General features: G+C 40.5%; 1 protein-coding gene across 1 annotated transcript; it reads left to right on the top strand.

Annotated features, from left to right (window-relative positions):
* Positions 1 to 1,327: 1,327 nt before the first annotated feature.
* slitrk6 (SLIT and NTRK-like family, member 6) lies at positions 1,328 to 19,253 on the top strand. The gene is made up of 2 exons (XM_044345390.1): positions 1,328 to 1,836; positions 15,221 to 19,253. Exon 2 carries the CDS (start codon positions 15,236 to 15,238, stop codon positions 17,771 to 17,773), a length of 2,538 nt encoding a protein of 845 aa, XP_044201325.1. The 5' UTR covers positions 1,328 to 1,836; positions 15,221 to 15,235; the 3' UTR covers positions 17,774 to 19,253.
* Positions 19,254 to 25,172: the final 5,919 nt, after the last annotated feature.

Genomic DNA, 25,172 nt, shown 5'->3' with positions numbered 1-25,172 from the left:
GGTTGTGTAAATGGATTAGTAAAGTGATATACCTGATAGGTTTCTCACTCTGCAATGACTCATACAGTCATTTTGCAGCTAAACTCTCTATTATGAGCCCTCAAGTATTTCCAGGGTTGTAATTTTTCACTTTTATTCACTTCTGCTTCCTCAATCCTCTAAGCAGTTCCTTTGAGAAGATATATCTAGGTTGGGTCACCAGTAAGGTCAAGCATAGTCTTGCACCACTCTATGATGTTCCAGATGGGAGTTAAACTTACACTAATCCTGTGACAAACCCACTTGGCTTCAAGCAGCAGGCGCATAAAACCACACCATGAGGGAGACATTCCCAGCCCATCTGAAAGTGATCAACCAGTAAGCTGCAGGGAATCACAGTCAGGGTTTAGATGCAGATGAATCAGTATCTACTGTTTTCCAAGGCTACAGACAGTGGTTTGATATATCAGACTGTTTGGCTTTTTAACTCATCCCACAGAGGCATGAGTTGGAATAATGATGATACTTTATCTGCGCCACAGGGAAGTCAGAGGTCAGGCTGAGCCACAGCTCTGCTGGAACTGGTAGCACTTTAGTGTCTTGTTCAAGGACACAGACCAGCTTGAACCCCAAGTTCGCTGCATGATGGAAGGTGTGCAGTGTGCTTCTGTGCCGATCCCCCACACAGACTAAGCCACTGGATATTCCACATTTTACCTTATTATCTCTTTCATAAGGGCCTTTTATTGTGTTTTATGATTTGTGAATGGTTAAATAGGATGCTTAGGCTCCCACTGAACCTGTTTTTTTGTTGCCACCTGTCTATTATATAGCATTAGTTTCGTCATTTTGGGCTTGGTGCTGCAGCCAGGCTATTTAAAGCTCATCAATGAAAGTATTTTTTTTTCTACTTGGTATGGTAAGAAGCTCCAAGAGGAGGAGCTTTGTATAACTGCTACAGAGCTTTCCCAGCCGTATCAAAATCACCAGATAAAGTCAGGGAAATACCGGAAGTTGGTCGATTTTCCCTTCTAAATGAAATTACATTTTCATTTTTAGCTGTAAAATGTTAGAGGAATGAATGTGAACCGTCACAGAATGCTTATTGGATGTGATCATTGTGAAATAAATTAAAATAGTGCCTCTATGTGTGGAAAGTATGTGAAAGAGGCCACTAACAATGACGTTGTTCTTTTAGAGCGCTGGTTCTTTTAGCCTTAGGCTTTTATTCTGATAAAAATCACCGGAACTCCTCATATGTATTATATCTAGCTTGACGCTGCTTCCCTTTTCTGTAGTCCACCTCCACAGCATGCAAATTAAGGAGCAACTCCAAATACATCGCAGATTGGTTAACTACGCGGAGCGCGCGGGGCTGCGCGAGAGCTGGACACGGCACGCGCTTTCATTCTTGTAAATGCTTGGTTTAAAAAAGAAAAAAAAGCAAGAATAGCCACTTTACTCTCATAACTGTTTGGTTCTGATTGCTCGAACCTGCAACTTAATCATAATTAAGTGTGGTGGGGCTGCGGGAGGAGAGCGGCTCATCATCCCGGGACCGGAGTGAAACCTCATCGCGAGCTCCTCGGGCGCCGGAATAGCTCGTGCGTGACAGCGTTTGAACACTCAACAAAAACTGTGGACCCGAGAGGACAAGTGTGGACTGACGGAGGCTGTGAAGTTTTCTCATGTCAGCCTGTTTTTTTTTTTTTTTTGGTTTGTTATAAGTAGCCCGGTGGAGCAGAGAGAAAGTGGAGGTTTGTCCCTCTCCAATGCGTCGGTTCCCCGCATCTACTGATGGACTGAGTCCGGTAAAATTTGGAATAGCCTTGCCCTTTTTTCCACCAGTTTTAGTCGGTAAGTCACGAAGCAGAGTCACTAATGCTATTGTTGTACATGCTTTTTTTTTTTTTTTTTTTTTTTTAAATTTACTTTGTACTGCATCGTACATTAATGGACCAGGTGGGCTTGCAGTCTGCTGTATTATAAGATAGCCAAGGTAACAAGGAATCCAGGTGTCCATTATGGGCAGGTTCCAACTAGCTGAAGTATGTTATAGAACAGTTTACCTCTCTATTTTTGAGCATTTTCTTAAAAATGGACTCTCCTGTAAAATGTACAGTATGTGGACTGACATGTCAGCTGTGTGCAAATTAACAGAAAGCTTAAGACAATTATCCCTTACGTGATTTTACGAGTAGGGAAAGTCTTGTTAAAAAACAACAAAAAAAAAACAAGTGCCTGGACTTGACTGGACCAGTGAGTTTTCCTGAGGGGGCTCAATTACCTGGAGCACACCTGGCTGCATGCCACACACAGTTACTGTATCCTACGGCGCTGTGCAGGTTTATGGAAATGAAGACTGCAATACAGTACCGCTTATTACAGACAGAAAATGCCTAAACTTTGCTTTAAGTGGCTCTATTTTTCTAGACGAACAGACCCCTGAATGGAAAAAAAAAAGCCTTACACAGTATTTCATTATTCTCTGGTCTCCTTTTTGGCATTGACTGTAGTTAAATATAGTTGTGGCGTATGCATATTAATAATTACTGTTGGTAGTCACAGGTGTGTTTAATGGGGACTGCATCACCATTTCTAGCAAACCTCAGCCAATCAGAAAGCAGGCTGTTTGATCAGAAGAGAAAAATTGTCTGCCACAGTCAGTCTCATTTAAAAGCGTCAGTACTGTTAAAATGAAGCCCACGTACTGCCATACTGCACATCCTGACTGATTAAATAAATCTTTACTGCATTCAAGCCTAATTTAATTGGTTTGCACTTTGTCCTGTAGGACTGCATTTTTTTTGTACCGTTTGAGGGTGAAGTTATAGTCCTATTAAGTGCAAGTTAATGAAGGAAAGGATGTTTAATTAGCTCAAAGTAGTGAATTGCATAATTGAGTTTGGATCCCAATTTTTTGCTTGGGTGAATCAATGGTTAATAATCTAACAGCTTAGTTATTATCACTGTACTATGAGTGTATGGACTGCCAATGTTTAATGTGCCTGAATAACTTCATCATTGATTGATCGTTTTTGAAGACAGACAAGTGAGCCTATGTGGATTAATTTAGCAAATGAGGAAAAACTGAGCATTATCTATACGATTGATTATGAATGATGTCATTATGAATTTAAAATGACACATCTCCACCGTTTCTTTTGGCTTTGAGGGCTCGGTTGCTCAACCAATTATTATCTAACCACAGGAAATTCTTCAAAAAAATAACTCAGTGTTTACTTGTACATCAGGTGGTGCATTGGTGGTTAGATAACCATTGAACAAATTGCTTGTAATGAAGGGAAACACAGAAGTGTGTTTGGGTAGTTGTTGTTGTACTGTGTGAAGTACCCAAGGGAAATTGTTCTGACCAGTGTGAGTACTCTGCAGTTTTAAGAGCATCAGCTCAGGGCTAGAACTGGGATGGAGGCATTGTGAAACTTCATTAAAGCACACTATTTTCAGGCCGACAAAGCCTGCAGATATACTGGAGAGCCTCTGCTACTCTAAGACGTGGAGAAAGTAGGCAGCACTAGCCCACAGAATATTGAATCAGTCAAAAAAAAAAAAGAAGGTTGGAATAAGGGGCAAGGGAGTTGAACTATCTCTTGCCTCTTGAGTGGGTGGATGTCATAATTATAATTTCTCCAGGATTGCGGTGGAGGGCCGCGGGGCACTGGCAGAATCTCTGCAGATATGTGGGTGTAGTGGTGGTGTCGACCCTGTAGGGCAAGCCACATCACTTCCAATACAGAGGAAAAAAGGGACAAGTCCCACCATAATTGGTGCCTGAGAACACTGCAGGGCACTCCGAGAAGTTGATAGACGGTCAGAGCGCACACTTGCACATAAACAAGGCTGAGGGCACACGCACGAGCGCAAAATACACACTCGCACGCATGCACGCTAAAGCAATAGAGTGTAAGGAGGAGGGGAGGGGGGGGCTGTAATCTGCTATCCCGTGTCAGGCTGAAATGAAACAACCCATAGCTGGATGCAACAAGTCTCACCATCTCGCCTTTTTTGTCTTAGTCTCCTTCTCATTCTCTGTTACAGCCCCCAGGCAAAAGCAGTCTGACTTGTAAGTATTAGTGGATGCACGCAACTGTTGGTTGGTGACCTCCAAGTGAATGAGGAGAAAAAAGTGGGAAAAGATTGAACTCTGCTGCTTGGCTAGGTCCTTGGTGTTTTATGCTTACTGCTAGTGTAAATTAGCGGTATTATAATATATTATAAAAGGCACTCCTGTAAAATGCTTTCTATGTAATTGTCCGACAAGGCATTCTGTATTATTAAAAGTAACTCTCGATGTTTGTGCCAAGTCACTCTTTGTTGTACTGCTGTTGTCCAAGAATGTGTTAGCTCAAACACCTGGAGGGGAAAAACAAAACTCTTTCACCAAAAGATCTTCTTGTTATAAACCTCTCTGTCAAAAGACATGTTGGAAATGGGAGCTTCAGGTCAGTGGATGTCTTACTGGAGTCAATAGAAACCTCACTTTTTTCCCAGTAGGAGCACTGGTGCTCCTTATTAAAAAATTTAGGAGCCCCAGTCCAAATGTAGAAACAGCATTGAAATTCATTTTCAGCACAACAGATTCATATTTTTTTTCCTTTTTAGGGTGTGTTGCTGAACATTTTACAGAAATAACAATGCACACCGCAATACGGTTTTGTTTACTTATAAAGTGACAGGTGCTGAGTCTTCTATCTACCTTGCTGAATGCCTTATAAATATTGAAAAACCCGCTGTTTGAAAGTAGCACATGGAATATGATGGGCTGTGGTTAGTGTTCTGATGAAATGCTCAGTGAGCCAATTATTCAGGATGATAAACACCTCACTACCTTTGTTTGAAATGCAACACTCTCTTCTGTTCCATCAATGTCATGCGTGATATGCACACACTACCTACGCCAGACATGCAGTACGTGCTGTGTTGTCTGTAAATGTATTTAATCTTAAGTTTCTGTTATGAGTCTAAGCATTTTAAGGTGCCTGGCAGTAATCCATCAAAAGAACAAATAGGGATTTATGGATGTTGAGGTGTTTCTTTTTTTTTTTTTCATTTGACTTTGAAGGCTTTGTTCTTTTAACAGGTTTAAACAGGAGCTTTAGAATGCTGTCCAGCTTCTTAACTGCCCGCTGTGGCATTCCTACTTAATTGGTCTTGAAAGGTCTTGTTCAGTAAGACGGTGCAGGTCAGCTCAAGTCTCTGTAGTTGTTAAGTCATCAGACACTCAATTAACTCAGCCACAGGACCTGATCTAAAAAAAAAAAAAAAAGAAAAACTGGAGGCCAAAAAAAAAAACCAAGATACCTTGAACTAAATCTATTAAAGTTGCTGCTTTAACCACATTTCAACTTTAGCGACTGGTATATTTTTGATTTAATGGTAATTGCCTCAGTTTGTGTTTGAGGATGTAGGAGTAATTGACCTATGGACAAAACCTTGATGTGTTTGCCTACTTTAAATACTGCTTTATAAAGCGCATGCCTTTGATCAAATTTTGGGAAAGGTTCTATCAAAAGTTCATACCTCTATTTTTTATATCTCTCTTTTTTTTTGGCAAAACAGAAGCATACATCCTGGTATATGAAAGTGTTTTTTATTATCAACTGTATAAGGGCTTTTTTTGAGGATTTGTGTCAGTATCATGCACAAAGTTGCTAACTGATTTCCATCTGCTCATCCATCTTCTAACCAGCTATTTTGTTGAGTATTGCAGAGTAAGATTTAGAAGTCATCTGTGTTTTCTACAAATCAAGTCAGAAGTCCACTCTCTATCTTTTGGACTGTTAAAGGCCACTCTGTCTGAAACTGGCAGTTCTAACAAGTATTATTATTTCCGTTGGTTGTAGACTGAATTTCCCTCAGGCATTTGCTTCAGTCTACTCAGAGTATCAAATGGGTGGAGTTTTAGTTCTACTGTTGGCTCGGCATCATAAAGCAACACACTGATCCCAATATGACACTGAAATGAATTATGGAAGTGTCTAGTGAATAAATAGGGAGAGGGCAGAGCTCAGAGAAAATCAGAATTGGGGGTATAAATGATCCAACCAGTGATTTTCTGGCAGAGGTAAAACTTGCAAGTGCACGTTTCTCAAACAGGAAGATAGTCCGTGACTGTGCTAATCTTCTGTCCTGTTTATTAGTTTTCTTCAACACAGAGCTAAGGGAATTTTGGATATATTTTTTGCTTGGTTCGCTGAAAGCTAATCCTCTAGACTGAAAGCTGGTGATTGTCTTATTTATTCTTTTTTTTATTCTTTTCATGGACATGCATTGGGTCCACAAATTCAAATATTCCAACTCTATTCAAATTTTAAAAATGTGCATCTACTTATAACTTGTCAAATGTGTATGTAGCACTGCACACTAACCCAGCTATTGTATTTTATCTACATTTTTTCTTTTATAAAACATATTTCTTCACTAATTGTCTTTTAAATGAATTCTGCTCAGCTGTTAGTAATGACTACATCCACTGGCAGATGTGATCATAAAAAACAGCTTATGACTTTATGGTAGTTTGTCCAATTAGTAAACTCAGCAGGATTTTGTTGAAAAACTGTAAGCATACAGTATAGGACCAATTATCTTATCAACTAATTATCTGCCAAACAAGGATGCCACAAACAGCAGAAATATATGCATGGTAGTGTAATCTAAATAAAACAGATGGTACTCAATTTGGATAATATAATATATTAATGTAAGTTGATCTTTAGGCATGTAAGTGTGCATGTCATACGTAAGTGTGTACAATGCTATGCTTTGATTAACCTGTCAGTCCTGTACCCACAGTGCTGTTTCACAGACACTACACAGTATGTCCTAGATGTATATTGTTTATCCTCAGTAAGCAGACTGAAGTCTTGTATCAGACAGCAGATCTACACCTATTTACAGAGTGAATCATAAGACTGTCATTACCATTACCCTGTGGCCTTTAACTGAGAGTAGGTATGCCATTTAAATGGCCAATTCAAACAGCTGAGAACAGATAAAGACTGAAGAGACTTAAGTTGACAATGTAAAACATCTGCTAACTTAAGGTGGAACATGAATACTCCATACTTGCTTGACTCAACTTTACAAAACTTTAATATAAGCACCAAAACTATATTACTGTGCAACAATCATAAGAATTTATTTTTTCCTATATTTGCTTTGCTTGTGAGGTGCAAGACCTTGCAGATACAGCTGCATCTGTATTGAGTATTCTGTATGAATTTATCTACAATTTTCCAGTCCTGCTGGGCAGTGATGAGTCACTCCTGAATAGAGTGTGTCCCTTTTTTTTTTTTTTTTAAAGCGGCAATAATGTACACAGAAAAAAAATATACATCTGTTTGGTGCAGATGTCTTTCCTTACAAAACATACCTTGATGCCACTATACACTAGTGTAATCCGCCTGCTCATTTCTGGAGAACTAATTACTGCGCATTAGTTAAACAGACCATTTGAAATGCAAGCCTGCTAAATCACGCTTGCCAGGGGAGCTCAGCCGCCTTCTCTCCACACACACTCTGTGCTTCTATTATTAGTTCTATCATGCATATGTTCGTTATCAGAAATTAAGGCCCACCAGCAGAGAACAGTAAGTGAAGAGGAGGCTATGCAGTACACAAGGTAGCAAGTGAGAGAAACTCTTTGTACTTGTATAGGTTTATTTTCATGGACTATAGACGTGAGGTTTCTATGTGGAAAGCATCCCAGTATATCAGGCTGCGCTGCGTATATCTTAGTATATGATCAGCTGCCAGCTAATACAACTGCTGCATGACATGAGAAAGCACACAGCTGATCTAGCTTCTTAACAGGCCACTGATGATTCTTAAGACGCAACCCTTGTAGCAGCCAACCAAGCATAGGGTATGATCCTCGCTCCCTTGGTCACCAAGGCTGCGTGCTAACAACACCGCCAAAAGGATCTTTGTTTCTGCATGGTAGAGCAGTTGGTGGAGGAACTATGGGTCGACATAGCTTAACGCCTTGATTCCACAGAGCACGGCTGTGTCACGTTCCTTCTGCGACATAGTTTTGTTCCCTCCTTTACAGGGTGTCATACCCCACCGGGAGACGTGCTGCAGTGCGTCTGGTGGAATCACAAGCATTGACTAGAGTGGCCGCGATCACCTCTGGTGGCCACGTCATAGCTGGAATGCAACGCAGGTGGAATCAAGCCAACTCACATCCAGGTGGAGAATGTGGGGTTGATTTAATTGTTAAAAGCAAACATGTTTGGTCCATTTGGTGTACTTGATGTTATTTTGAGCTGCAAATGGTGCTCAATATTTATTGACATTGGAGATATCTCAAAGGAAAGCAGATGAATAGAAAAACAGACCACTTCAGAAACTTGGGGAAAGTATGCACCATTCTCTGCACTTTTACTTTTACACATACAATTTCTACCTACCTGGAATTTAGTATCATAATGTTTGATCCTTCTTGTGGAGTGCATATTACATTTACATTTTAGCTTTCAGACATGCAGATGACACATCAGTATATTACACACTATTTATACGGTTCTGACAGGAAACCTCGGACTTCAGTGAATTAAAATTTACTCCTTCAACCTCCCCAATTGTCAAGACCCATAAATCACCATGACTGCAGTTAGCCTAGCAATGAGGAGGACTGAGGTCATAAAGTGCAAAGAACGAACCGACTGCAGCTTCTTAAAACAAGTTGAAAAGCAAGAAAATTCTATAGTACCCACAAGATATTCATTCAATGTTTTAAAACTCAAATATGGTTGGAAGAATGGCTCTATCTGTCGGGTGCCACTAGGGATAACAAGCCTTTTATACCCGTACATCAAGTTGCCTCACGCTACAGGAAAAGGAATTAGACTTCTGCCTTATGGGCTATATGTGGCTTCAGCATGCTTTACTTACTCTGACAGTGACAAGGACAGAACATGACTACAGCTATGTTCATATTATCTAAAAATAATGTCCTAAACTGTCAACTAGATAGTGTGCACGCTACTCTGTACAGTTCAAATCCAGGTTCATGTTGTGTTGCCACACACTGTATCTGTACTGTGTGTATGTCAATGCACTGCAAAGTATGACAAATATATAGAGGATAAAAATAAGTGGTACTGCAGCGCTCTGATGGTCTGGTGTATGAACCGTGCAAAATCAATGGAAAGCAAAGGCACATGTGCTCTTCAGTAAAGACTGCATGCTCAGTACGACCCTTGTTTTCCAAATGTATATAACGAATACCACTGTCTGCCATGTCAAAATCCAACCCTTTATGTTGATGAAGGGACAGACTGGATAATAAAATAAAAGAAGCAAGATGATGTGTTCTCAGTTTAAACACAATTGTAATTTCTAGTGAATATATTTAATGGTGCATGCTGTGAGTTTGGCTCATCAGCAAGTCTGGTAATATAGAGTATACAAAGCTCCTTTGCTTATTCACTTACATAGACCAGTGGTGCCAGTTAATCTAATGCCTCAAGTCTAATTATGCCAGTTGGTGGTACACTGGTAGGCAGCCAAGAAGGAGAACTAAAATAAAATAAAGGAGAAAATAATATCAAAATCCATGAGGTGTGTTTAGTGATGTATTGTGGTACAGCACTGTAACCAGCTGAAGGTGCTACTGTTTGTGGCTGAACTTCCTCTGACTGTCCTGTGAAAGAGGTTAAGTCAAAAGAGACTTCCCTTTGGGGATCAGTAGAGTCTAAAAGTTGCACTTGGACCAATCGAACACATCATTGTAAGAGATGTCCAGGCCTGTTTAGTGTTTGCTATCTTTTTAGCATTGAGGACTTATCAGTGAATATAATTAAATATGATCAATATGAGAAGACGGCAGTTTCTCAGAGTTTTCTGCACTGTTGAAGTATCTGTGTGGCATATGAACATTGGTATACATGATTAATCTGTGTGAAAATGCATGCTAAAAACACAGAGGAGAGACCATGTCACTGTGACATGATATTACACGCATGAGGGCGCATTTGATTTCCATGATATTTTGAAGCACTTCACTGCACCGGAACAATACAGTACATCGCTGGCCCAAATAAAGTGTGAACATGGTATTTATGGGTCTGTGAGTGGTCAGAGCCTATTGTGTATGTTAAAGCGCTTGTAGAAGGACTCAAAGCGTGATAAATATTCCACCAGATTTTTCTTCCCCCTGCTGTCTTTCCCTCTTCAGTTCTGTACTAGTGGGGGGTTTTTTCTAACTCATCTCATTTGATGTTGGACGGTGAGTTGGCTTCACTCACATGCATGAGGGGAGATCTCATAGGGCCTCAGTAGATCTCTAATTGAATTGTCTGAACAGCAAGAGATGCACATTTGAATCTGGAAAATAGCGCAGCGGAAGTGTAGGACCGGAAGAGCGTTTCATCTCCCACGCCCATCACGCTGAGTTCCATGCTACATTGATTGTCTGAAAAATGGATCAGTTAGAGAAGTCAGTTCGAAATACATAAGATGGAGTGCATGAGGCTAATGCCTATCCATATCTGCCCTCAGCAGTGTTATCATGCAGCCCGCGATAACATCTGTTAATAGTCTTTGTTTCATTTTGCATTGTCTTTTGAGCCTTCAGGGTCACAGAGGTGAGTGCCTCGGGTACCATGACCACCACCAGACACAAGAACAAGCAAATACAGATAAATGATGACAATGAAATGGCCAAAGATACTCTTGTGTGCAAGGTTGAAGTTATTTTCTGAATAGCACTGTCTAAACAATGCATATTTAATAGGTTTGACAAATTAGATTTCTGTGTGTAATTATATTTCTCCACATTATCTTCTATTGAAAAAAATGGGTTATTGGAGCTCATAGACAATCACATATCCCCATTTTCTGCCCATTATTGGTTTAAAATGGTCATTTCTCAGCTTGCTGTGATGTCCAGGAGTCAAAGTCACTTTAACAGACTTTAACGCTATATACCTAAAATTGCCAATGGGTAAAATTTACCCGTACCCCTGGCTACTGCATGTCTATTACTAAAAAATGTGCTAAAAAGAGCATTAATCGTTTTGTATGACCTTCAAGATTTTTTAAGTCTTATTTAAATTACCAAAGTAGCCTAAATACCCCAAATGGACAATAATGAGAAACTTATGGGTGATTTAATGTTGCAACAAAATCGACATGACAATGTCAAGCGAACAATTTCACCTAATCAATTATTAAGTAAGGCAATTCAACAATATGTGAATAAGACAACATCATCAAGAAACTTGAGGTAACCATTAAAGCTTTTTTTTAAATTTATAACATCATAATGCAAATATAGATTTCTCTTTTGGTTCCATTCATGAAAACAGAGTAAGGCAACTGGCAAAGTAGACTAAATAGCCTATAAACAATAAATGGTAACATGGCAAAACAAAAACAAATGAATAATCAATTAACTAAAATTAAGTTTTACACACAATGTACATTTGTGAGTAGTCTACATCATCTTCATTTGAACACATCTGATTATACTTGTCCATCAAACACACTTTGAGCAGACATTCAGCACCTTGACTGCATTTGAAGTGCAGCTTTTCTGCGCTTCAGGCACTTGGTGAAGGTTTTTCTGCAGGTCATTCTCCACTGATCTTTTTATAATTTAATAATGACTTGACGTAGTTGTCAGATCACACAATCCAACATATATCGTTGCCTAGCAACTTAGAATGAACGTGAACCACACTAAAATAAATGCGTTTCATATACGGGGGTGGTTAGAGGTATAAATGCCCGTGTTTTTAATCTGGATTCATCTTCACTATTTTTAACAGTAGGGGGTACTTCACAACATAATTTTAGGAAAAGTCAAAGACTGGGGGACATGAATATTTCATTAAAACATAATAATGTACAATTGAAAAACCGCCATGGGTCAATTTTACCCTATGGTGCTTCTAGTGTTAAAACATTGTAATGTACAAAACCGCTAAAGGGTTCTAGTGTTCAGAATGTGCGAGATTCACAGCCTGAAGGTTTTGACAAGGAGAAACTTCACATTTCTATCATTTTTTTCACACAAATATCGAGTATTTCTAAAAACATAAGCCATATCATAGCACATATAATTTCCTTTTGTTCCAGGTGTGTATCTCCATAATATTTTAATTTATGTATTAGTTACTGGTATGGTAAATTAATGTCACCAAGAAGTACATTTAACAATTTCAGTTCAGCAAGATGTATGAAGATGATGTGAAAAATGTCCCTCCAAAATGCAAAATTGCTTTTAGTTCTCAAAAATAACTGTTTACCATCTCAGAGACATTTTTTATACTATAATTTCTATAATTTTCTGTGTACAATTACTGGTTTAGTTAATTACATAATAAGTTACTTGTCATTTTGAAAGATTTTTAAATGGTGTGTCTCTGTATTGTTGTACTGCTGTGCAGTCAGACACAGAGCACTGGATGTCCCCCTAGGTGAAAACATGCAGCCAATTATTCTGTTGTATTCTGTCTGATGTTGCGGTGATTCCCCGTAGAAATTAGTGAGAGGAATTGTTAGTGCATTCAGTTTGTGAACTTGTTTTTCACTCTGTAGGTATGTCATGTCATGATATGTATTATTTATTTTCTTTTGGTGAGAGGAGTGTGTGTTTATTTTAATTCTTGTTTCTTTGCTCATGTGATGATAAGCGTTTCATATTCTCTAGTATTCTCTATAGTAGTTTACAGTTTTGTGGAGTGGAGTGAAGAGTTTGAGTCTAGATTTGTTCATGCTGGAAAGTTTAGAGTGACTATGGAGTATATGTCTGACTACATCAAAGATGTTGGGGATAGTGTCACTTGGTTGTCATCAATAATTTTGACTTTGCCTAACAGCATAAAAAAATGTACTGAGTGAGTGAAACAGGCAAAAAACGGGAAAAAGAAAGAAAAGGCAATAGTGAAGCTACGATTTAAGAGATAGGGCTGCACAATATATCATTTCAGCATTGGCATCACAATGTGCGCATATGGAATAGTCACATCGCAGGACACGCAATGTCTCAAACACGTCATGCTACAACTTTTTTGTTGGAAAGGAAAACTTGCAAGGTTCTCATTTCCATGACTAATCTACAAGAAAAGTCCAGCTGATATTACATAATTTAGTCCGGGTAAGGGTTCTTGGATACACAGAGTTTGATCAGTTCATCAATTTATCAAACACCAAAGCAGGCCCCACTAGTCTCCTACCACAACCTGAAAGTGAGCGCTGCCTGTTTTGGTTTAATACACTGATCAAGTGCGCTCTTCCACCAGAGCATATAGCGAACTGATCACTGTGCATGCAGATTCTGCGTATCACCTGCCTGTACATGCACACAATGCAGCTTCTGTCACAGATAATATCACCCGGGTGACGCGTTCAGTTACGTGAAGTGGCTTTTGAGTGCGTTTATTCCCGTTATCAGCAGCACCTTGTCCCAGTGCCAGTTAAAAGTTAAAAAGTTACTGTCAGGGGGCTGGTCTGTGTCCCAATGTAAGAAATGCTTAACACACACAACACATACTCAACACTTGCAGTAGCCAGATCTATCTGTACTTACATCTTGGCAGCATATAGCCTAGATAAATCTGTTTGTTACTGGAGTTTGAGAGTTTTAACATCCTCAGCCGCACCAGGAAGTTGTGTTGTGCATCACCAGAGTGAGTCAATCAACATTCCAAACCACCTATCTGCTTTAGGGCACAGAAAATTGCAACCACCCCTTGAAAAATGCACCCTATGTCTCAGAGAGGTTTCACTCTCTGACAAACATTGTTTTTCTCCAATTGGCTGAACTAGGCTTGCCTAGTCTTGTTAGAATTAAGCTTTACAGATGCTAATCGGATACTTTAACATGAGCAGCTGTGCCACCCTGTCATCTTTCCATGTCTTATCTCTTTGAAGAATTCTTGAGGATTGAGGATTTCTGAGTTAACTGTGGGTATCTAGTTATCCTTGATTATGGGAAGATGTGTATACTTCTCCACTAATCCCCTGAGGATCATCAAGCCTTTGATCCATTGTGATTTTAGTCAAATGAATGTAATAGATTGAGATGTGGTGCAGAGGCCTCTCATCATCACATTTCAGCAATTCTCTTGTCATTCAAAATGACTTCCAGAGAGTTCGGTTGAACATATTTTCAGTAGACAGTGCTGCGTGAGATGCTTTGGTACACTGCTTGGAGAACATGTTGGAACAAAGCAAGGAAGTCCATTGGATTAACATCAGATTTACAGCAAAATAAATCTGATTGATGAATCTAAGCTCAGTTTGTGATTAATTCACGTTCAGTCCAGTCGAGCGAGAGTTAATTGGTTGCACAATGAAGACACAGCGATTCATTTTCAGTTCCTTGTGTAGAATGCCTTTATTTAAAATGTAGCCTTGACATGGGCTTGAAATGGACTGAACTGACTTCTGCATTTGTATGACTCACACTGAGTCTCTGTTCAGATGGGTCTGTATATAAAGGGCAGAAAAATTGGTCAAATGAAAAAGTTTTGTTTTTTTCAAATTTACCATTATCCTACTGTGAGAAACTGGAAAGAGATGCTGTCTTGCTATCATTGCTCAACCTGTGAAATCTATTTACTCATTGGTAAAATGCAGTGTCCATGTAGATACTGTGGATTCTGATGACTGTTTTATATGGATTATTAGCTGCTACACTTGGTTTAACTGCCGTTCCTCAAGTGCACACAGGACGCAACATTGCTAAGTATAAGTATAAAGCCCACACAGACATAAAACATTCATAAGAAAAGAACACATATACTGATAATTTTATGAAGATACATTTAAAACTCAGTCTCATTTTTTTTTTACAGATATAAAGGAGTGTAGAAGAGTGGGCACGTAAACACAGTTTGCCTTTTCCGGTTATATATTTTTCATGCATTTTTACTAAATAAAGACAATTCTTCACTACACAAAGTCTTTCATCCAAGATGAGTGTGACTTCCCGTCATGCATATGATGCACCCATAAATGTCATTTTATGCTATTACACTTTTACAGACACTACAACCAAAGTTCATGTATTGCAACACATGAAACTTGTATGACATTTGTGTCATCTGGGATTGAATATCATTTAACAGTTTCAGACATTAAAACAGAACAATTGTTCAGAACTATGTATGTGTCAACCTTTGCATGACTTGTAAACTATGTACACTTAATGTTCTTTTTTTTCTTTCTCCCCACCCTTTCTGCCTATGCTTCTGTCCTTTCTTCACAGATATCTCAGACCGAAATGCTGCCCTGTATCATTTTCATCGGCTTGTTTCTCACTGCGGCCCGATCCCAAGATATCCATCCCTCACAGGCATCATCCTCTATTAGTGAGTCTTGTGACTCCTTGTGCTCCTGCGAGGGGAAAGATGGCATCCTTTATCTTAACTGCGAGCAGAGAAACATCAGCAAAATCTCCCAAATCAAAGTCCCGTCAGGTGTGCCCTTCCACCTGAACCTTTACAAAAACGACTTGGTTGAGCTCCGCGCTGAGGAAATGGAAGGGTTTAAGAATGCTCTTTCCCTGCACATCGGGGGTAATAGCATACAAGAGCTGGAACCAGGGGTCTTTAGCACTCTCGGTTCACTGAAAAAACTCCACATAAATAGCAATTTCCTCGTCACTCTGAAAGAGGACACTTTTCAAGGCCTGGTGAATTTGGAGTTCCTCCAAGCTGACACAAATTTCATTCGGGTCATTGAGCCGGGAGCTTTCAACAAACTGATCCGTCTCAAGGTCCTCATCCTCAATGATAATTCCATTGGGTTTTTACCCAGCAACATTTTCCGGTTCGTGCCCCTCACCCACCTGGACTTACGTGGCAACAAGCTCCAGACGCTGCCTTATGTCGGGTTTTTGGAGCACATCGGACGGATAATGGAACTTCTCCTCGAGGACAATGATTGGGTCTGTGACTGTGATATTTTACATTTAAAAATCTGGATGGAGAACATGAGGGCCCAGTCAGCTATCGGGGATGTGATCTGCAGCACGCCACATCACCTTAAGGGGACAATTCTAGCTAAAGTCAAGCGGGATGTTCTCTGCCCATCCCATGCAGACATTAACCTGGAGGAGCCGTCAAAGTCACTGGATATGGTTGTTACTCCCTCATCCAAAGTATCTCAGATTCCCAAGTTGATCAACGCCAAAGATGACGCCAAGGCACCAACGCCATCTCACATTCCCGGCAGTCCTTGTGTGGAACACTGTTCTTGTCACAATCACCCTGTGGCTGGGTTTTTGATGCATTGTCAGGACCGGGGAATTCAAAAGGTTTCAGATATCGGAATACTTCAGCAAAGCCCCACTAAACTGGTCATGACAGGAAATATGATTCAAAAACTCTTGAAATATGATTTTGTCACATACGATAGTTTAGAATTGCTCAACTTGGCAAACAACAGAATTGATTACATTGACAATGAAACTTTCCTCAGCTTGAGCAGTTTGAAAAAACTGTATTTGAATGGCAACAGAATTGAAAAACTGTTCTCCACAATGTTTGTGGGACTCCACAACCTTGAATACCTGTATCTGGAATACAACCTTATCAAAGAGATTGCTCCAGGCACATTTAATCCCCTGCCAAACCTGAAGCTGTTGTCATTAAATAACAACCTGCTCAGCTCCCTTCCAGCACAGATATTTCGCAATGTGCCCCTCACCAAATTAAACCTGAGGAAAAATCTACTTATGCACCTGCCAGTGAGCAATGTGCTTGATCAACTCGACTCACTAGAGCAGATTTATTTAGAGGACAACCCCTGGGACTGCAGCTGTGACTTGCTCAGCCTCAAACAATGGGTAGAGAAACTCAGAAAGGACACAGTGGTGGGCTCCATTTTGTGTCACACCCCAAAGAAAGTGATGCAGGCTGAGCTGAGAAGCCTTCGTCATGAGGTGCTCTGTCCCGGTTTAGGGACCTATTACTCTTTGCCCCCAGGTGGGGAGGAAAGTGTGACAGCTACGCTGGGGCCTGACAGTGCTGGCAGGGGTTTGCTCAGCTCACTTACAGAGACCGTCCCACTCTCTGTGCTCATCTTAAGCCTTCTTGTTTTTGTCCTCATGATTATATTCTGCTCAGCCGGGTTGGTGGTGTTTGTGGTACACCGTCGGCGGCGGAGGGCAAAGAAAAAAGCAGCAGAGGAGCAGCCCAGAGAAAACACCAGCAGCAGTCCCATTCACTTACATTACAGCATGTACGGGCAGAAAACTACACACCACACTCTGACACAAAGAACAGGCTCTGCCACTCTGTATGAGGAGAGATCACACAGTCCCATTGTGCAGATCTGTCGCAACCCCACCTACTGCTCCCAGCACAAGGAGCACGACGCAGATTTGGATTACAGCCTCGACGAACCCAGCGCCAAGCATCACGTCTGCCGGAGTATCATGGAGAAGGAGAACACTTCTCCGCTCACGGGAAACCCCAGCTCAAAGTTCAGACCCATGACAGGAGAGTGCCCCGCAGAGTTCGTCACTCTCGGGAATCCCAACTCCTTGTACAGGAACATTCTGGAGAGGGAGAAGGAGCTTCAGCAGCTTGGAATAACAGAGTACCTTAGGAAAAACATGCCCCAGCTTCAGTCTGCTGTGGACATGCAGGTCCCGGGGCACCAGGAGGAGTTAAAGCTAATGGAGACAATTATGTACTCAAGACCACGTAAGGTCATGCTTGAGCAAACTAAGAATGAGTACTTTGAACTTAAGGCTAACTTGCATAGTGAGCCAGACTACTTGGAGGTTCTGGAGCATCAAACTGCATTTAACTGAGCTTAAGCTGAAAAAAATAAAATAAACAACGATATATATTATGTTTTGAACCAAGTGCCTTGTCCTGTTTGCCCTCTTGTACTTTCCACAGTGTGAAATATGTATCATGGGCACATCACTTTAAGTTTAATTGTAGCACAGAATGTAACTGGTTTATTCTTTAGTTACCTTTTATCTATTGACAGCCATGTTATGTAGCCGGTGAAAGGTGTAATATTTTTGGCCAAATATAAAGTTAAGAAGCTATCACCGTCTGTTAAGCAGGCCTGCATTGAAACCCACTTTGAAATCCACTCAATCAGCTTTTTATGATTGATTAAATTTCCATGGTGCACTGCCCCCAAATGAATTGATCTGCACAGCACATGCCCCACCCCACCCCCCCGACATCTTGACAAGATAAAGCAGATGTTTCGAAAGAAGTGAGTGAATTTCAATCACCACTTGACCCAGAATCGCTGTTTAATCAGTCTATCCTGACTCTGGGTATGACCTGATTACACCCTCTGTCAACATAAGCCAGCTGGAATGCTGCAACTAGAATGCTCATTGTGCCGTAGAGTCAGCCAAAAGCCAACTGAACACTGGAAAACAGTGATAGGAGTATTGTTTTACTGCTTTTCTCCTGTCAGTTCTTTTGAATGACCCAATACACTGGAGAGTTGCAGTTATAGGACCTTTATTTATTTTTATACAAACTGGTGATATTCACAGAAAGGATGTTTTTTTTTTTTCCTCTCAATTAGTAAATAGAGCACTTAAAGTACAGTATATTATACACAACTGTAATCTTGTAAAAAATGCATTGCACTAATCAAATGCCATAAGATGGTGCATGACAATCAACAGAGTCCTGCTGAAACTTTTTTTGGTTTGTGTCTTTTATTTCTGCCAGAAAAAAACGAGCCACAAATGTGTCTGATCCTTCAGTATGTGTGTGTGTGTGTGTGTGCGAGCGTATGAGAGATTATGTTTCATAGCGCTATTTTATGTCCGACAGTACTCAAAACAGCATTCAGGAACACCTTCCTAACGCAAACATTGGCTGACTTTTGAACTCATTCAAGACGGGGGCGTATTAAGCTCTGAGCACATGAATGGTGACTGACGAGCAACATTATCCAAAAATGAAGCTCCAGTCCTCCATATAGACAACCTGCCGACTGACTTCAGCCAACTTTTCTGTCTCTCAGCTCATATTAAAAGCAATGGACTTCTGGCGACTGACATTCGCAATGTGGACATTGTCATTGTTCAGGATTTACACCACACACTCCATTCATACTCTTGGAAAACTCTCAACTTTGAAACGGTCCATGTAAGCACACACTCTGTAGCTTTTCTACTTAACTAGATTTATTTATTCTGTATATTTTGTATATACTTATGTTCCATTATATCTTTTGGTTTTTGTGTGCCTTCAGTGCTGTACAGAATATAAACAGAAGTTGTAACTGATAAAGAGGAAATAAAGAAACTTGGAAATGAATTTATTGTTAGTTCAAGTGCACTGTGTATCTCATTCAGACAAAATGTTATATCTTATAGACAACGGACGGCTCGGTTGTCAGCCACCCTGAGCTGCATCTGCACCCCAAAAAGAATGACATTTTCACTCCTTGTGTTATCAGTCTTCTACAGTACATATGTATATGTGCAGGCATGTACTTGTGTAAACACCATTTGGTTGTTTTCCCACTGTGTGAATTATTTAGCCCCCCACAATGGCTCAAACCTAGTCCTTAATCACAGAACAATGGCTGCGGGGCTTTCCAGCAGCCGTGCTTTTCTGCATGACTTTCATTTTCTGCTTCTCTCTGGGGAAACAGAGGACCCTCTCTAATTCCTCCATTTTCTATCATAATTGATGTATCTCAAGCTCCTTGCAAGAACACACACGTAACCTCACAGCTTGAAAAGACTCACGCACACAGACGCGCATGCAGCACTCGCATACAAATACAGATAACCCACCAATATCTATAAATAAATGTTTTTAGAGTTGTATGCAGACACTCATCATTTAAGGTATGCAAACGCACAGAGGCAAACAGACTGGTACACACACACACTCACACAGCACGGAAGACAAATTATCCTCTGCAGCTTGATCCTATGAGACTCATAAGCAATATGTTCCTCCAAAGGTGAGACATTAGCAAAGTGCATAACTGTGTTCTGGGAGAGATTTTAGGAGGAGATTTTAGGGGCTGACTTCAAATAAATATAATCACTTATGACCTTAAGTTCACTACGATGCCAAACTTCCAACAAAACTCCAGTGTTGAAAACTTTTAATAACATTAGTAAACATCCACAACTCAAAGAGGTAGTGAAGTATAGTCAAAAATTTATTTAAAAAGCATATGAGAGGATTCAGGAAAAAATCATTATAAAATACTTTTCATTATATTCTTTTTGTTCGCCTTCATTTTAAATGCTTAGATGTTTTTTGCTTTTTTTTGTGTGTCTTGTCACCACATTGCAAAGCGTGGACTCGGGATCGATAACATGACAGCAAGCTCTCACTAGCATCACAGGTTCTCCACACAGAGAAGGTGATTTCATGAGGTTTTGCTGCACTTTGCTGCATAAATTTGCACAATAATGAAGAAAAATGTGGTACATTAGGATTAAGTACCTCTTGTTCAGTATAAACTATGGAAAGCTAGCTCTAATGACTATGGATGTTCATGTTGCGACTGCTGCAAAGTAACACCGCTGTTCACAAGTTCAAGTACATCTTTATTGTCATGTTTATTAAAAATACAATGAAATAATTGTGCTCTGGCTCTTTCTGCCGTAACACAAAGGACACACCATCCCAAAACAGCAAAAAAACACTACAGACCTACATCGACTATGTATGGCATTCATAGTGCATTCATATGTACATATACATCACTAACATAGTATACAGTACATGATAACAATAACGTGCATATGGGTGCGTCAGCTGTTCAGTAACCTGACTGCCTGTGGAAAGAAGCTGTTACTGAGACGGGTGGTGTGTGATTTGATGCTCCGCTAATGTTTTTTAGATAGAAGGAGCAGCATGAGCGGGGTGGCTGGTGTCCTTAATTATGTTTTGGGATTTCCTTTTGCAGTGAGTGGTGTAAATGTTAAGTTGTGGTATTTCCGTGCCAATGATTTTTGATGCTATCTTTAGTGTCTTTGTAGCAGTCTGCAGTCCTTAGCAGTCATGTTGCCAAACCACACTGTGATACAGCCTGTCAGCACACTCTTAATGGTACAGTGATAAAAGTTCACAAGCGTTATGGTGCTCATACCAAACCTCTTAAGATGCCTCAGAAAGTACAGTCTCTGCTGTGCTTTCTTGATGATGCATTTGGTGTTGAGAACCCGTGTGAGGGTGTCTGAGCTGTGTATGCCAAGAAATCTAAAACTGTCAACAGTCTCAACAGATGACCCATTGATGGAAATAGGAATGTGATTTTCTTTAATCTTTCTGAAGTCAACAAGGATTTCTTTTGTCTTATTGACATTTAGAAAGAGGTTGTTATCATGGCACCATATGGTTAGATCTTCTACTTCCCTCCTATAGGCCTTCTCATCACTGTTGCTTATTTGTCCAATCACTGTGGTGTCATTTGCAAATTTTTATGATGTTGTTGTTGTTGTCATATTTGGCAACACAGTCATGTGTAAACAGAATGTACAAAAGGGGACTGAGACAGCAGCCCTGAGGCGTGCCAGTCCTAAGAACAAATGTAGCTCTTATAAATGTAATTCTCACAGTCTGGGGCCTGCCTATCAGGAAATCAAATAGACAGTTAAAGCTGCAAGCAGCGATGATTGGGCCCACGTACCTCTCTGCATGTCGGGGCGCGCCGCAGGCAAACTGCTGTTATTGCGGAGCACCACGATGCAGCACTATAATAACCAGAGGGCAATTGACATATACATTTTCATTAATATTGGAGATTACATCATGTGTAGACCACACCATGTAAATTTGATGTAAATATGATGATGTTTGTCACATAAGGCTGACATCCTGTTGTCAGTAGGTGGCGCTATGACTATGATTCAATATGGGCATGTAAATGTTTTCAAGCTTGGACAGATTGGATAATCTAAAGCTAATGGAGCTAATGAAAGCCAATGTGAAATATGTCTGAAATGATGAGAGCAACATGCATAACAAAATTTGAGAATATCAGAGCAACTTTATCCCGATCATGGCCTGCCACACATTAAGGGGCGCTATTGAAACCCCAATCGCTGTATATTCTTGCAATGTTCACCAGTTCTGATATGTGTGCCACATTTTGTGAGTTTTCAAGCACCCCTACCATCTCAAAAACTGCTCCCTGTTTCATGGCAAATAAAGCACTGCCAGTGGCAACAGCGTTTGATGATAACTCAAAAGCTTCACTATTTAGCAACATCAAGGTCTTACAACATAGCTGACCAAATTTTAGATGGATCTGGTTAACCTGCTTGGAGTAGTTTGTAAAAGTATAGGGCCTATAATTTCCTGTTGCCAGTAGGTGGCGCTATGACTATGGCTCAATATTGACATGTAGATGTGTTCAGGCTGGGAATCAGAAGGCAAGAGAAATTTGGGGCAGATTAGACAATGTATATTGGAGTTACAACAACTTCCGCTTTCATGGCGAAACACTGGAATTCGCAGTGTTGCCATGGCAACGACCCTGTGGGCCCTTCACACTGTTCAGTGCTCAGGTCCTAATTACAGATAGAGTTGCCCAGACTAAGACCTCTAAGTTTCAACACCAGTTTGTATGATATAGTTGAAATGAAAGCAGAGCTGTAATCAATAAACAACATTCTGAAATAGGTATTTTTCTTTTCAAGATGTACTAAAGCAGTATGTAGAGCAAGTGAGACAGTGTCATCTACAGATCTATAAGAAGTAGGTAAACTGTAATGGGTCAAGGGTAGCAATGGGTCAATATTACATTTTTGATATAACCAATCTTTTCAGGCACTTCGTAATATTAGGTCAAAGCAACAGGTCGCAACAGGTCGATAATCATTCAGGCAAGAGACAGGTGTTTTCTTGGGTACAGGCACAATGGTGTTTTTTTTTCTTCTTTTTCTCAGTTGAACCACACAATGACAAGGACAGGTTAAAAATGTCAGTAGAAACCTGAGATAGCTGAGTGTAGCATGTTTTGAGGACACAGGAAGGGATGCTGTCTGGGCCAGCAGCTTTACAAGCCTTAACCCTTTTAAAAGTTTAATTCACATCAGCCTCTGTCACCTGTAGATCGACTTTATTAGGTGGGCACTGTGCTGCTGTCACTGGGTCCAAGTTGTGAGCCTCAAAGCGGACACAGAAGTTGTTAAACTCATCCAGGAGAGAGGCAGATGTGTTGGTAGCCACACCGGGCTTAGATTTGTAGTCCGTAATCACCTGCAGCACCCTCCGCATACACTGCGAGTCACAGCCACTGTAGTCATTTCTCAGTTTGTCCCTATGTAGTCTCTTAGTGGCTTTGATGGCTCTCTGTAAGTAATACCTGGATTTTTTTTTGCATTCCTTATCCCCTGATTTAAAAGCAGTGGTATGCTCCCTCAACCTCAGGTGAATGTCACTATTAATCCAGGGCTTCTGGTTAAGACAGGAGTGAGTAGTCTGTACTGGGATACCGTTATCCACACATAATCTATAGCCAGTGACCGCAGCCAGCATATCTATCCAAATTCAAGCCTGAAAAGACTTAGCTGACCAATGACTGACCAGTCTGTTGATTCAAAACATCCCTGAAGTTTGGATTTGTGTTCTGTCGTCCAACACTGTACTCACAGTAGGCTGCGTGCACTTCACTTTCTGCTTGTAGGCTGAAAGCAAGAGTACTGACAAGTGGTCGGATTTCCCAAAGTGAGGTTGTGGGATAGACCTGTAAGCTGCCTTGTTCGCGGAGTAAGAGTGGTCAAGTCTTATTGCCTCTGATTGGGCAGATGACATGTTGGTAAAATTTTGGTAGCACAGATTTCAGGTTACAGTTTAAGTCCCCCGCCACAATTGAAATGACCTCAGGGTGGAAGTTCTCTTGCCTGCTAATAGCTCCATACAGTTCGTCCAGCACTGCTGCAGCAGCAGCTTGCAGCAGTATATAGACAGCAGTTAACAACATGCAGGGGAGCTCCCTTGGGAGAGAGAATGGTCTGCACCTTATTGATAGTCGTTCCAACACTGGCCAACAGGACTGGGAGATTATTTCCACGTCAGTGCACCATGAATTGTTCATAAAGAAGCATACACCACCTCTCTTTACCTTGCCAGTAGTCATCATGGACTGGTCCATGCGGTGCACAGAAAACCCCTCTGGTCATATAGCCCTATCAGGTGTATTAGGGCCCAGCCAAATCTTTGTAAAGCAGAACACAACAGTCCTTCATGTCCCTTTAAGAGCTGATTCGGCATTGAAGTTCATCCAGTTTGCTGTCGAGGGACTGGACATTGGCCAGCAGTATGCTGGGAATTGTGGGCCGAGTAGGACACCATTGTCGCCGCACCAGGATGCCACCTCGTTTACCTTGCCTCCGGCAATGCTGTCTGTGACCATTACTCTATGGTGGGAACATCTAATCTTATGTCCAGTAAAGTCTGGCGGTCATAGGCAATTGTACACAAAAACAAACACAAAGGCGAGAGCAGCTCATCGCCATAGTAAGGCACCATCTTGGATCTTGCTTTTCTCTAGTGTGTCACACACTGGTGTACTCAATCTAATTACATGTAATGCAATTTAGTGGAAACATGAACAATGTTGCTAACTCTATAGCTCACGGTAACCAATGGGGAAAGGCATTGTTTACAAAAGCACACATGATTCATTTTTCCTCACAGATGTGCCACAAAAGTAAACAGTCCATATGCCAGAGTCAGAGCCAAACAAACTCAAACACCTGAACTCAAACAATACACCACCAACCGTGACTATTTACAATTCATTTTGAACACTGTCTGTTTGTTTTGCATCACAGCCAGAAGAGAATCATGTCTTGTGACCTGAAATGTAATTACCTAGTCTCAACAGTAGTCTTTTAACACATGAGCACCCAAAAACAGTAGCAAATGAACAAATAATGTTTTTGATACACCAAATAATACAACTTATTATTGCAATATTAGTATTTGTGCTGCCTCCAGCAGTAAAGTGAACTTATTCGAGTGTCCACTGTCTCATTTGTACTGCAGATGATATATTAGCTTTATTATGGAAATGATTTCAAAGAGCAGTTTGAAAAATTTATCATCTCACCCAGTTATTATTTTATAAAATGGTCTATCTGTTACATTGCCACCCAACCACAAGCCATTAACATTCATATCTGAGAGCACAACAACAGAACATCTCTTCGGGGCAACATTATCAGCTCCTCTTTTGTGTCCAAGAGTTTC

This window comes from Thunnus albacares, chromosome 24 (genome assembly GCF_914725855.1).
Source record: "Thunnus albacares chromosome 24, fThuAlb1.1, whole genome shotgun sequence".
NCBI lineage: Eukaryota > Metazoa > Chordata > Actinopteri > Scombriformes > Scombridae > Thunnus > Thunnus albacares.
This window is presented reverse-complemented; position numbering and strand designations above follow the sequence as displayed.

Coding starts and splice junctions, on each gene's coding strand:
- slitrk6 (XM_044345390.1), top strand. CDS start 15,236: ATGCTGCCCTGTATCATTTTCATCGGCTTGTTTCTCACTGCGGCCCGA.